Source organism: Leuciscus leuciscus (assembly GCF_965113295.1).
Source record: "Leuciscus leuciscus genome assembly, chromosome: 2".
In the NCBI taxonomy this organism is placed as follows: Eukaryota; Metazoa; Chordata; class Actinopteri; order Cypriniformes; family Leuciscidae; genus Leuciscus; species Leuciscus leuciscus.
In genome coordinates this window covers 14,491,941-14,505,161 of record NC_138726.1, presented here as the reverse complement: position 1 = coordinate 14,505,161, position 13,221 = coordinate 14,491,941, and the positions used below count along the sequence as shown (strand labels likewise).

General features: G+C 43.2%; 1 protein-coding gene across 6 annotated transcripts in view; it reads right to left on the bottom strand.

The window, feature by feature from the left end:
• Positions 1 to 13,221, bottom strand: part of LOC309485308 (solute carrier family 24 member 2) — a 114,233-nt gene that overhangs the window by 55,800 nt on the left and 45,212 nt on the right. For 2 of the 6 annotated variants that reach the window (XM_082152108.1, XM_082152110.1), the window contains exons 3-5: positions 7,375 to 7,413; positions 5,422 to 5,530; positions 3,068 to 3,082 (exon numbers count right to left, since the gene is read on the bottom strand). In XM_082152108.1, the coding sequence (XP_082008234.1) occupies positions 3,068 to 3,082; positions 5,422 to 5,530; positions 7,375 to 7,413 (163 nt within the window). The remainder of the gene's footprint in view (positions 1 to 3,067; positions 3,083 to 5,421; positions 5,531 to 7,374; positions 7,414 to 13,221) is intronic. The other 4 variants (XM_082152109.1, XM_082152112.1, XM_082152111.1 and 1 more) reach the window with 3 other exon arrangements.

Genomic DNA, 13,221 nt, shown 5'->3' with positions numbered 1-13,221 from the left:
GTCCTTAGCTTAGAGCGTAGTTAGGCCTCCATTCTTAGAGCTCAGTCTGGGTGGCTACACCGGGTCGTATGGTTCTCTGTGAGCCTCCTTGGTTTGCTCTTGATTTAGAGAGTCGTCATGCTGAGACCTCCGCTCCCCAGAGCTCCACATACGATAACATGTCTAAGTTGTGTGGCTCTATGTGAACCTCCTTGGTGAGGTGGTCTGTTACACCGTGTCCTAACTACATGCGACGCGCTATAAAAGGTATATTTTCCATGTTAATCATAGTTGTTGTCCTAACCAGCCGCGACACGCGACGATTCTATTTTAGAAATGGTTTCTATTTTTCTGTTAATGCTGAAGTCTTTGCTCTGAGAGCTCCGTGGAGGCAGTGGACTGGGTTGTAAGCTCGTTGATAATTGTTTTCAAGGTGGGCATTGATAAGCTTCCTCTTGCCTTAGAGAGTCTTCTTGGCGAGGCCTACGCCCCCAGAGCTCCGCCTGGATAGCAGTATTGAGTTGTCAGGCTCTTTTGTGAGCCTCCTTGGTAAGTTAGGTCTCCTCTAATTTTAGAGAGTATTCCTGCTGAGGCCTCCATTCGTAGAGCTCCCCTCAGATACTATACCAGGTCGTTGGCTCTCTGTGTGCCTCCTTGACATTTTTTTAGAGTGTTGCTAGGTCTCCTCTTGTTTTGAGAGTGGTTTTCCTGAGACCTCCACTCATCAGGGGTATAGTGCCCCCTAAAGTGGCAGGCAAGATAATCCTTATCCTTGGCCATATTCCTTTAAAGGTATTCAGAAGAACACCTGTGCCCGGTTGCATGAAGCACCTTAAGTTTTTCCCTTAAGTATGATACTTAAGGGGCGATTTCCCCTTACCTAAGAGAATAACTTAAGGGTGTTGCATATAATCTCTTAAACGGTTCTCTTAGGTAAGGGAAACATTTAAGTGTTTCACGACAGCGATCCTGGATTCACGTTATAAAAGTCTGTTGTTGCCATAGATACGCAAAACACTAACACTTTCGCAATCAAATAAAGTAGGCTAGGATATCAGAATGGATAAAGAAAACAAAAAAAGAGAGCCTAATTGGACAGAGGAGGAGAAATGCATTCTTCTTGACAAATATGGTAAAAGAAAAAAAAAATTTGACCGTTTAAATGACGGGAAAGCCCCCGCAACCCGGTGAACCTCTCTGCTGACAGACGATTTATGCACATGGAAAACATCTCCCGCTAATATTGCGCGTCGATCAAATCGGTATTCCTGCAACAATTTTTTATCGCTAAGATGGTCCAAAGGGTTCTCCCTATCCCTAAAAATGATTCTTGGCACATAATGATCTTCAGCTGGTTCCATAAATTCAGCCATTTCGTCTTATTTTTGTCCGCGTTACTCTTAAGGTTACGATTTCCAAACCTTAAGTTATACTTAGGGAAATGACCGTTAAGGGGTTTTATGCAACACTTGACGCTTTTTAAGGGATTACTTAAGTGAAAAAACAGCGTTTAAGGGAAATTCTAAGTGTTTATGACGTTTCACTTAAAGAAACCCTTAAGTAACACTTAAGGGTTTTTTTCTGCAACACCCTTAGGTTTAAGGGAAACATAAGGGAGAACTTAAGGGAAAATTACACTTAAGGTGCTTTATGCAACCGGGCACAGGCCCTGAGCTCTCAGGATAGCCGCTGGTGCGCGTACCATCTAGGACTGGGAATTGTGACTCCGGACCTAGCTCTGTGGAGTCATTGAATTATGTCAGCTGTTACGGCATTCATTCCTTCAGCATGGCGGAGTAGGTATCTGTTCCCCAAAGTGTCTTAGGACGCAGTGCAAGCTCCCATTAGTAAGGCAACGTATCTGGTTACGGATGTAACCATGGTTCCCTGAGAAGGGGAAAGAGACACTACATCCTGTTGCCATGCTTCGGGAATGGCTGACAACATCTCCTTCAGACAAAAGAAATTGTTAACGTGTTCTACAGGCGCCCTTTTATACTCTGGCCACACTGGTAGTGATGACTGTTGCCAGCCAATGTTAGTATCATGTTTAGACGCATGATTCAGACACTGGTCACACTGAGGCATTCCCCAAAGCATCCTAGGACGCAGTGTCTTGTTCCCCTTCTCAGGGAACCATGGTTACATTCGTAACCCGGGACGTTTTCTTGAAGTCTCTTTTTAATTCTCACAGGCAGAGATATGAAACATACACAACACATTACAAAATATTAAGTGAGATATATATTATTATATCCAAATTGATTTACATACATACAGTATACTCACGTAGGGCGATATATAGCAAATCTCAAATGTTTGTTTATATCATTGCAAAATGTAAACTATATTATAGCACAGCTCTAATCCACTAAATGCAACTATAAGGCATTAAGATATTATAAACATTAACATTATGATTTAATGTAAAGCTGCCTTGCATATAACAATGTGTATTGTGAAAAGTGCTATATAAATAAATAAATAAATGTGAAACAAAAAAGACACTTCTTGCTTTTTTTGCGTCTCTGCCTGTGTAAGAAATATGCGTAACCCAGGTAATGTATCATAAAGTGGATAACTGTGATCTGAATAATTTAATAATAAAAATGAGGTTACAGTAACTTAAAAAAAACAAGGATAAACTGTAAACACAGGGCTAGGGTGGGGAAAACAAATCTAAAATTTTACATTTTTAAATAAAACGAATCATCTGGGTTTTTGTTTATGTGTCAAGAAAAATGCATATAATAACAGTAAAGGTCGTTGTGAATTAACAGTTAAAAATCATTATTCATACACACGTCAATGAGAAACACAAAATGTGTCCATTTTGCTATGGGGTTATGGAGATATTAAGGTTATGGGTTACATGAAATGGAGCTCTAGCAAGCAAAAACACACATGGAAACTTTAAAGAATCAAACAGTATCTAGTATTCATCTCTGAATACTGAGAGGAAATTGAATAAACAGCACTACAGATAGCAGGGACAAGCAGGGACACGTGTTTGTGTGTGTGTGTTTTTGGGGTGACGTGGGTGGTCAGCTGTGACTGTGATGACAATGAGATTTAGAGAATAACTCACCAGAGTCAGCAAATTCTGAGGAAACCGCAGACAGAGAAAAACAGAAAGAGAGAGAGAGAGAGTGAGACAGAGAAAAAGATGAAAAAGAAAATAAGCAGGAAAAACAGTAATTATAGTGCAAAGCCATGTAGTGAATAAAAAGATGAGATGTGCTACTAAAATCCTAATACCTGTACATTTTTTTAAAAAGTAACTGATATTTTTTAAATCTAATGTTTCAGTTAAGAGCCGAAAGCTTTTAAAGACCCTATTAAATCAAAATATCAGTTCTGTGGCTTTTAGTTCCGTCTTTTAGATTTGAACTCATCCACATGAAAGTGTACTCAAAACAGAGACTGATGAAGCATTAAACTGACAAAAAATATTGATGACTCATTCTGCACTCCAATCAAAATGTTTTCTAAAATGAGAATGCCCCTCCCCCTAATGCCACCAACTTATTGAGAGTAACAGTTCTGGTTCTGGAAGTAAAAACATTAATTTTCTCAAAAAAGAAAACGTTTTTCAATGATAACTTATAAAGACAAACCTGCTGTGAGCTACAAGGTTTTTAATCAATTGTATACGCTTTTGTTGAAGCTGCTTTTTGTTGTTATTTAACTTATTTTTTAAGGGGCCCTATGGTTTTTTTTTACAAAGTGCATGACAAATAAAGTTATTGACTCCTTAAAGAAAGAATCGATTCTGAACTGCACAAAATATGTTGTCAGCAATTAATTCTCCTTTACTGTTACATACCTACGCAAGCATGTAACAAATTTGTCAGCCTATGGTCAAAACAATGAAAATCAATGGGGTCCAAAACAACATTGGATTGCATCGACTTTGACAATTTTCATCTTTGGGTGAACAATCACTTTATAGCTGGTTTTACTTCAGGACACATAATTTACAATGGATATATTAGAATGACAAAACTGATAATTTTGTGAATGTATTAGCAACAGCAGGAGTGTGATTTATCAGCCTAACCCAAGTGTGAACACATGCAAACAATGTGTTAGGTGCATTCTGGTTAGGCGATACAGGTGTCATTTTTGTGGGAGTATTTTTCTCTGTTAACAGTTATTTTCTGGCATACAAGTTATGACATGCGTTTTATAAAATTGGAAATTATATTATCACACCAAACATACTGTAAATTTCAGAACTTATAACTTACAAAATGTAAAAGAGCATTTATTGAAACCAAGATGCAAAAACGACTTGCTTAATACTGCTGAAAACTTGACATCACACAGATGAATGCACAGGGTTATGATAGTTAAATAAAACTAAAACCATAAAAAAAAATAAAAAAATAAAAAATGGTTAGGCTACTTGAAATAAAATAAACTTTAACTGAAATAAAATATTAAAAACCTTAAACTTGTTTTATTTCACTTAGTTGCCAAAGCAACTCTTCTAATTTTCTTTTAGTTGAAATGGATGTACTAAAATAACTAAATCTGAAATCAATTAAATTAAAGAAAAAAGTATAAAATATAAAAAAAAGCTAATAGAAATGACAAAAAAAAATTACTGAAATTTAACTGAAAACAAACTAATTTTAAACATTACTGAAAAACTATAATAGTATCTCAATGATACTACTTCGCTACATAAAATCACTACACTATTGACAATTGACAAAATTTTGCTAATGTGACCGCACCTTTACAATGCATAATAAAATACCTATGTAACATGAAAGTTCTCTACACTTTTTTTTCCCCTTTTTTTAAAAAACATTTTTCTTTAATTTCTCTCATCAAAATCAGCAGACACACCAAGCCACACCGTAACACTACTGCACTTCATCAAACCATGACACACAGTCTACAAAAAATATCTGTCACAAATCACTAGCTCTCACAGTTGAGAAACATATGGAGGAATACATCTCCTCATTATTACAATAAAACTGATAGCAACTTATGTATCAGATGAAAGGAGAAATGGTGTTAAATGAAACGTATTTCAAATAAATATCAGAATAGAAGAAAAACAGGAAATTATCACCCCCATTTTCTCATGAATGTAAAGCATTTTTAATTTTGTATTGTAATGGAGTAATAGAAATTAGAAAAATATAATTAGAATGTATCTATCTATCTATCTATCTATCTATCTATCTATCTATCTATCTATCTAGCTATATATCTATCTATCCATCTATCTATCTATCATGTGCTTAATTATCATGAAAATCTCTCCATGCACAAAATAGGGGGGAAAAAAAACTATTTTTTTTAATGTAACATTATTAGTTAGTTAGTTAGTTAGTTAGGGAATCACTTGTTGAAATAATTCTGCAATTCAGAGCATGATTCTGTTTTTAATTAATGTAGTGTGTGTGTGTGTCTGTGTTTTACCTTCACTGAGAGGGTCAAGTGTGTGAATCATCAGCTGAAAGATGCTGTTCCTCATTAGGCTGTTGTGTAAAGAGGCAGAGCTTCCTCCTCTCTGCAGCCTTGGTTTGGCCTGTGATAGGAGGAGAAACATCAGTGACATCACTGTAGAGTATAATATAATAATAACCTTTATTTTATATAGCGCCTTTAGAGCAGATTCTCAAGACAATTTACACAATTAAACAGATAAAAATACAAACAGTTTGTTTTTAGATGATATTTAAAAATGCACAAATTCCGTAAATCTCTAAAATGAGAATAAAGTGCCTTCCAGAGTCTAGGAGCATAGGATGAGAAAGCCCTGTCCCCTACAGATTGCAAATGTGTCTGTGGACCAGCCAAAAGACCAGCTTGGCAGGAGCACAAATGACGCCAGGGATGTGTTCATTTCTCCTGACTCAAGTCAGGATCCTAGAAGCTGAATTTTCCAATTAGTAAAGTGTGGTTTTAGGGAACCCAGCAAGAAGAGTACTGCAGTAGTCAATGTGTAAAAAAAAAAAAAACATAAGCCACCAGGCTTAGAGTGGATATACATCTTAGTATCGTCTGCATATAAGTGATAATTAACCCTGAGTGATCTTAAGAACAATCCAAGAGGGAATATATAAATGCTAAAAAGTAAGGGGCCTGAAATTGAACCCTGAGGGACACCAGTAGGGTCAGAGCCAATCTCAGGCCTGAAACCACTCTGGCAAACGGGCAGCGATCAGAGAGATAAAATCTAAACCAGGCTAAAACAGTCTCAGAAACAGTTTCAAGACTACTGAGTGAGAGGTTGTAAATAGTTATTAAGAAGTAGTTTATATTCAACTGTATTATTCATTTGACTGCACAGACACTATTGACTGGACGAAGACATCAGAGTTTTCTGCAGAACTGCTTCATAGATTGAATGAATTAAATGAATAATTTATATTAATTTAATATAATAATAATAAGTAATTTAATAATGTAATTGAATGATCTTTACAAAATAACTGAATCAACACTGAACTGACGTCAGCTGAACAACAACACTATTTTCCTTTAGAGCTGTTAGTACAGCTGAAATGAACTGTTTGCATCATTGAATAATTTTCCTGTCATCACTGTAAAGCTGCTTTGAAACAATCTTTATTGTATAAAGCGCTATATAAATAAAGGTGACTTGACATCACAATAAAGGCTTCAGAGTGACAGCATGGCAGCACACACTCATGGAGTATAACCATGGCTCATCTTATGGAAGCAACATATTTGGCGATTTCTAAACTGAGGCTGGATGTCCTGACCGGTCAGGGTGATTGGGGGGAAGGGTTAAGGGCAGGTCTTCAGAGCAGCTGATGCTATAGCAACATGTCAGTGCAATCAGAAGAGTCAGCTGCTGGATAACACAAGCATACAGGTGTCAGGAGTGTGTGTTGTGCTGAGACAAACACTCAGTAAATTGCTCTGAGGATCAGGGAACAGAGTTAGCAGATGTCGGGGAGACGTTTTTACTGTCACTTTAATGAAAAGAGGTGAAGACTGTTGCACTATCTATCTATCTATCTATCTATCTATCTATCTATCTATCTATCTATCTATCTATCTATCTATCTATCTATCATCCAATAAACAATAAACTATCTAAACAAAAAAGAAGGCATTTTTTTTTCTTCTTTTTTTTTCTAGTGTGGAACAGACTGTAATAATGCAAGCATCATGCTTTACATTATAGCAGGGGCAACGCTGGGGTTTCTGGGCCTCCTGGCTAACTTCTCTGTCAAATTTCGCTATAAGTTGTAGGGGGGCTGGGTATGAGAGAGCTGGCCCCCAATCGCGCATACTATCTGAATCGTCCTAATCTTCCCCCCATTATGGTGCCCCTGTATCACAGCACAAACTATCATAAATGGACAAATGCACAGACACATACACATGGACAATACTTACCGACAGTTTGCTGTCATCCTCCACTTCATTAGGGCTCAACTTCACAGTCAAGAAATGAAGAAAGAAAGAAAGAAAGAAAGAAAGAAAGAAAGAAAGAAAGAAAGAAAGAAAGAAAGAAAGAAAGAAAGAAAGAAAGAAAGAAAGAAAGAAAGAAAGAAAGAAAGAAAGAAAAGAGACAACAGTACAGTGATGTGAGACAGGACCAGCAGACAGTAGACTGACATCAGACTCCATAGAGGCACATATACACTAACAACACATCAACTGACAGTCAAAGCTGGGACAGAGCTTGCAGAGTGTGTTTGACCTCTGACCTTACCGTGAGTGTGTTCTCTGACCTCACCAACAGTGTGTTTTGACTACCATAAAGGTACAATTATGCCATAAAGAATCGCATACGCAAGAGAAGCTTTGTAAAGGTGTAAATCGAGTTTAAAGCGTAAGAAAAAATGGTTTGCAGCATTTTACTGTTATTGTTAATTCATGTATTGTGAAATTGCAGCTAACACAAAATAAATATGATCTGTATTCTTCGGACTTCCATTTGTCCATGCTTACATTTTTGCCACATTTTTTTTTCCCGGTGAAATACGACCAAGAGCATTGCAAGCCTGTGAACAGCGATTTGCAAGCGAAAACAAGAGTTTAAGAACCGCAAAACAGATTGGCTGTGTAAAACCAACATTTGTGTAAAAATAAACTTTTGCAAATGTCTAAATGACTTGTGTACGTAGAGCAAAATGTTCCCAAAATAACCCGATATGTATGGTTCTGTCTTTCTTTTAGCTGTGAATATACAGTTTTTGCACAATTCTCTAACTCACTAAGTTCCCTTTCAAGGGAACTCGCGTTGCGTCGAATTGACGCTATGGGGAACGCTTTGCGTGATGACGTCTTGAAGCACATGTAAAATCAGTCCAATGGTGTGGCGGAACGTCAGAGGCGGGTGACGTCACGTACCAGGAAGCTATAAAAGCCGTCCCGAAACAGAAAACGAAAGCTTTCTGAGTCTTCAGTTGCGCTCTGTGTGAAATCTGTCTGTATATTTGGTGTTGTCTGTCTATATCATATATATATATATATATTCAGTATGGCGAGCAAGCAGCAGTTTAGAGTGTGTGTCCATCCCTGCCCGCGTTATTTAACGGGAGGTGATACTCACGCTCTTTGTGTTGTTTGTTTGGGTGAGGAGCATGCCCAGTCAGCACTCGAGGGTGGTGACTGTGTGCATTGCGACGCGCTTCCATTGCGTTCGCTCCGATCCCGCTTGGCTCGGTTCAATCCCGATCGCGTTCCCCAGGGCTCTGGTCCCGCCGCTGCCGAGGCACGGCGGCAATCACAGACCTGGGGTTCGCAAATGGATCTATCAGTGGATGTTGAGACGGGCTCTGCCTTATCTCAGCCTCCTTCTGATAGATCCAGTGCCTCTCATCAGGGTGTGGAAGCACGCGTTGCGGTTTCTTCCCCCCCGATGGAGGCACCAATACTGCAATTGTCCAGCTCTGAGGAGTTGGACGTTGTTAGTATTGACGCTGAGTCTGAGGATTCGCCACCTCAGTCTGATGCGTTTGAAGAATTGCTTGATGTTATCACTAGAGCTGTCGAGCGATTATCTATTGAGTGGCCAGAAGATAGGCAGGGCGCTCGTTCGAAAAGCAAGCTCGACGAACGTTTCCTGCCATCTCGTGCACAGCCTCAGTGCAGAAGCCTTCCGTTTTTCCCCGATCTCCACACCGAGGTGTCGAGATCGTGGGGGAAACCAGTGTCATATCGAGTGTATACTGCACAAACATCACACTATTCATCCATTCACAATTATAAAGAGCATGGTTATGGGGAGATGCCGAGGGTGGAAGAGACGCTCGCGAGCTATCTCTCTCCAGCAACGGCATCTTCTCTGAAGGCTCCTGCACTTCCATCCAAGCCAGTAAAAGTTACATCTTCCCTGGTTCATAAAGCTTATGCCGCCGCCGGTCAAGCTGCAGCGTGTTTACATACAATGTCCATAATGCAGGCTTACCAGGCTGAGTTATTGGGTGATTCTGAGGATGGCGGGGGTATTAGTGCTGATACGGTGTCTGAACTGCGTAGAGCCACAGATTTGTTTCTCAGGGCCACCAAGGAGACGGCTAAATCCATCGGCCGCTCTATGGCAGCCCTGGTGGCCACTGAGAGGCATCTGTGGCTCAACTTAAGTGACATAAAGGACAAAGAAAAACATGTTCTTTTAGATGCACCAGTATCCACGCAAGGGTTATTTGGAGACGCAGTTAATAGTGCTGTAGCGAAGTCACAAGAAGCTTCAAAACAGGCAGCTGCACTTCAGAAACTTCTCCCCCGCCGTTCTTTCTATGAGGCTGCTGAGCGGGAGCAGCCTCACTCCTCTAAAAAGAGCGCTGAGCACCGCGCCACTCAGAAACAGAGCGTTTCCTCCCGTGCTCCCCCACAAAAATCTCGGGGACACGGAGGGCGCTCTCAAACCCAGCAGTCTTCGAGGGGTAAAACGGATCTGCGGACCGTTATTACCGCCAAGAAGGCTGCTGGGAAAAAGTCCTGATGTCTGAGGGCTCAGGACAAATGAGGGTAGTCCCCCCGAAGCAGAGCGGTTAACACCTCTTGTCACGGTGCCCGTCTCTCTTCGGTGCCCTCAGGGGACCGTTCTGCCAACCCTGCCGCCTCCGGTGTTACAGGGCGCAGCGGTCTCCGGCGAGCACATATCTCAAGGTCCACCCGGAAACGTAGTGGCCTCGGGATGCCCGCCCCCTCTGAGGAGGGTGCTAGAGCAGTCTGTTCGGTCGTTCCCTGCCGGTGCGCCGTTACAGGGCGACGAACCGACTACTCAACAGCAGGAGAAAAATACGGTGCCGTCTCTTTTCGGTGCCCTCAGGGGACCGTTCTGCCAACCCTGCCGCCTCCGGTGTTACAGGGCGCAGCGGTCTCCGGCGAGCACATATCTCAAGGTCCACCCGGAAACGTAGTGGCCTCGGGATGCCCGCCCCCTCTGAGGAGGGTGCTAGAGCAGTCTGTTCGGTCGTTCCCTGCCGGTGCGCCGTTACAGGGCGACGAACCGACTACTCAACAGCAACACAATCCAGAAACCAGTCTCGAGAGGCTGGTACCTCTAGTAGAATCTTTGACAGCGTGGAAGCTACTGTCAAATGTTTCTCGTTGGGTCCTGCAGACCGTGGCAAAAGGGTATCAGATACAATTCTAGAAACGCCCAACTCGGTTTATGGGGGTCCTGCCCACAGTGGTGGGCCCCGAGCAGGTTCTGGTTATGGAACAGGAAGTAAACACTCTGTTAGAGAAAGGGGCCATAGAATATGTACCTCCCTCCGACAGGGAAACCGGGTTCTACAGCCGGTACTTCATAGTTCCAAAGAAGAACGGGGGATTGCGTCCCATTTTAGAGCTTTGAGTTCTGAACGAGTCATTCATTCAGCTCAAGTTCAAAATGTTAACATTGAGACAAATCGTGTCACAGATCAGGTCCGAGGACTGGTTTGTCACGATAGACCTCAAGGACGCATATTTCCATATTTCCATCCGTCCTTGTCATTGGAAGTTCCTGAGGTTTGCTTTCGGGGGCAGAGCATACCAATATCGAGTTCTTCCATTCGGCCTGGCTTTATCACCCCGCACTTTCACCAAATGCGTGGATGCAGCTCTGGCGCCTCGGCGCCTCCAGGGTATTCGCATCATGAACTACATCGACGATTGGTTGATTTTAGCTCAGTCGCATCAGTTGGCGGTTCAACATCGAGATGTTGTTCTCGCCCACATGAAAGAGCTGGGGTTACGGCTGAACGCCAAGAAGAGTGTGCTTTCTCCACTTCAGAGGACCACTTTTTTAGGCGTGGTTTGGGATTCAGTGTCGATGCAGGCGCGCCTGTCACCGCCACGTGTAGATTCCATCCTTGCAGCTGTGAAAAGTGTAAAGCTAGGCCAGCTACTCACTGTCAAACAGTTCCAGAGACTGTTGGGTCTCATGGCAGCAGCTTCCAACGGGATACCTTTTGGACTACTGCACATGAGGCCCCTGCAGTGGTGGCTCAGGACCAGAGGGTTTTCCCCGAGGGGCAACCCATTTCGCACAATCAAGGTCACGTGGCGATGCCTACGTGCCTTGGTTATGTGGAAGAAACCTTGGTTCCTGTCCCAGGGCCCAGTGCTGGGAGCTCCTTGTCGTCGCAAACTGCTAACGACGGATGCTTCCCTCACGGGTTGGGAAGCGATCCTGAGGGTCGCTCATCTCAAGGTCTGTGGGAAGACCATCATCGTTCCTGGCATTTTATAGCCTAGAGATGTTAGCTGTCTTCCGGGCTCTGAGGAGCTTTGTCACAGGTCTCAGGGGACACCATGTGTTAGTACATACGGACAACACGTCGGTAGTTGCCTATATCAACCACCAAGGGGGTTTGCGCTCGCGCCCATTATCCAATCTGGCACGCCATATCCTCTTGTGGTCCCAGGGGAAGTTGCTGTCACTCAGGGCAGCCTACCTCCCCGGGGTTCAGAATATAGGAGCAGACACTCTGTCGAGACAGGGGCCGAGGCCCGGGGAATGGAAGGGACTTTGGTCTCCCTCACGCATCCAGCTCCTCTGGGACTGGATGCTATGGTACAGACGTGGCCGAGGCTACGTCTGTACGCTTTTCCCCCAGTGGCTCTGCTCCCGGGAGTTCTGGAGAGAGTTCGCAGGGACCGGGTTTGCCTGCTTCTTATAGCCCCGCGCTGCCGGGCAGAGTATGGTTTCCCGATCTTGTGTCCCTCCTCGACGGGCATCCTCTGGAGCTTCCTGTCAGGAGGGGCCTTCTGTCCCAAGCAGGGGGCTCAATATTTCACCCCCGCCAGAACTGTGGAACCTGTGGGCTTGGCTTCTGAGGGGGCCCAGCTCATAGAGTCAGGTCTCTCAACTGAGGTTGCTGAGACCATTCTACAGTCCAGAGCTCCCTCAACAAGGAAACTTTATGCCCTGAAGTGGAGAGTATTCACTTCTTTGTGTAGTGACCGTCGGTTGGATCCAGTCAACTGCCCAATTGGTACAGTTCTGGAGTTCCTGCAGGACCGGTTCACTGCAGGTCTAACCCCGTCCACTTTAAAGGTTTATGTGGCGGCCATAGGTGCTTACCACATTCCTTTGGGTGGAATGTCTGTGGGGAAAGACCCTTTGGTATCTCGTTTCCCTCGTGGCACTTGGAGGTCCTCCTCCCTTTCGAAATCGGACCAGGAGGCGAATAATTTGATTTGCCCTGTTCGGGCGTCAGACGCATATGTCCACAGAGCTGCCCTGTGGCGTAAGAGTGATCAATTGTTTGTTCGCTTTGGGCCCCCTAACAAAGGAGGTCCAGTGTCTAAGCAAAGGATGAGCAAGTGGGTGGTTGAGGCTATCTCACTTGCTTATGAGGCGGCTGGACAGCCTTCTCCTTGGGCTGTCCGGTCGCACTCTACTAGGAGTATGGCGGCCTCTAAGGCCCTTATATCAGGAGTATCTTTACAGGACGTTTGTGATGTAGCAGGCTGGTCCTCACCGCACACACCTTCATCAGGTTCTACTCTTTAGACCTAGACTCTACTCCAGGGTCTCAGGTTTTGTCTTCCTAGTGCTGCGCAATTGATTTCACACAGGACAGACATTTGTAGCTATGGTGGCGTTGGTATAGACGTTCCCCATAGCGTCAATTCGACGCAACGCGAGTTCCCTTGAAAGGGAACGCCTCGATTACGACTGTAACCTCGGTTCCCTGAAGAGGGAACGAGCGTTGCGTCACCTTGCCATATCTCCTTCATGCCTGTCAGCACGACTTCAGACTCTACGAAACTTTCGTTTTCTGTTTCGGGCCGGCT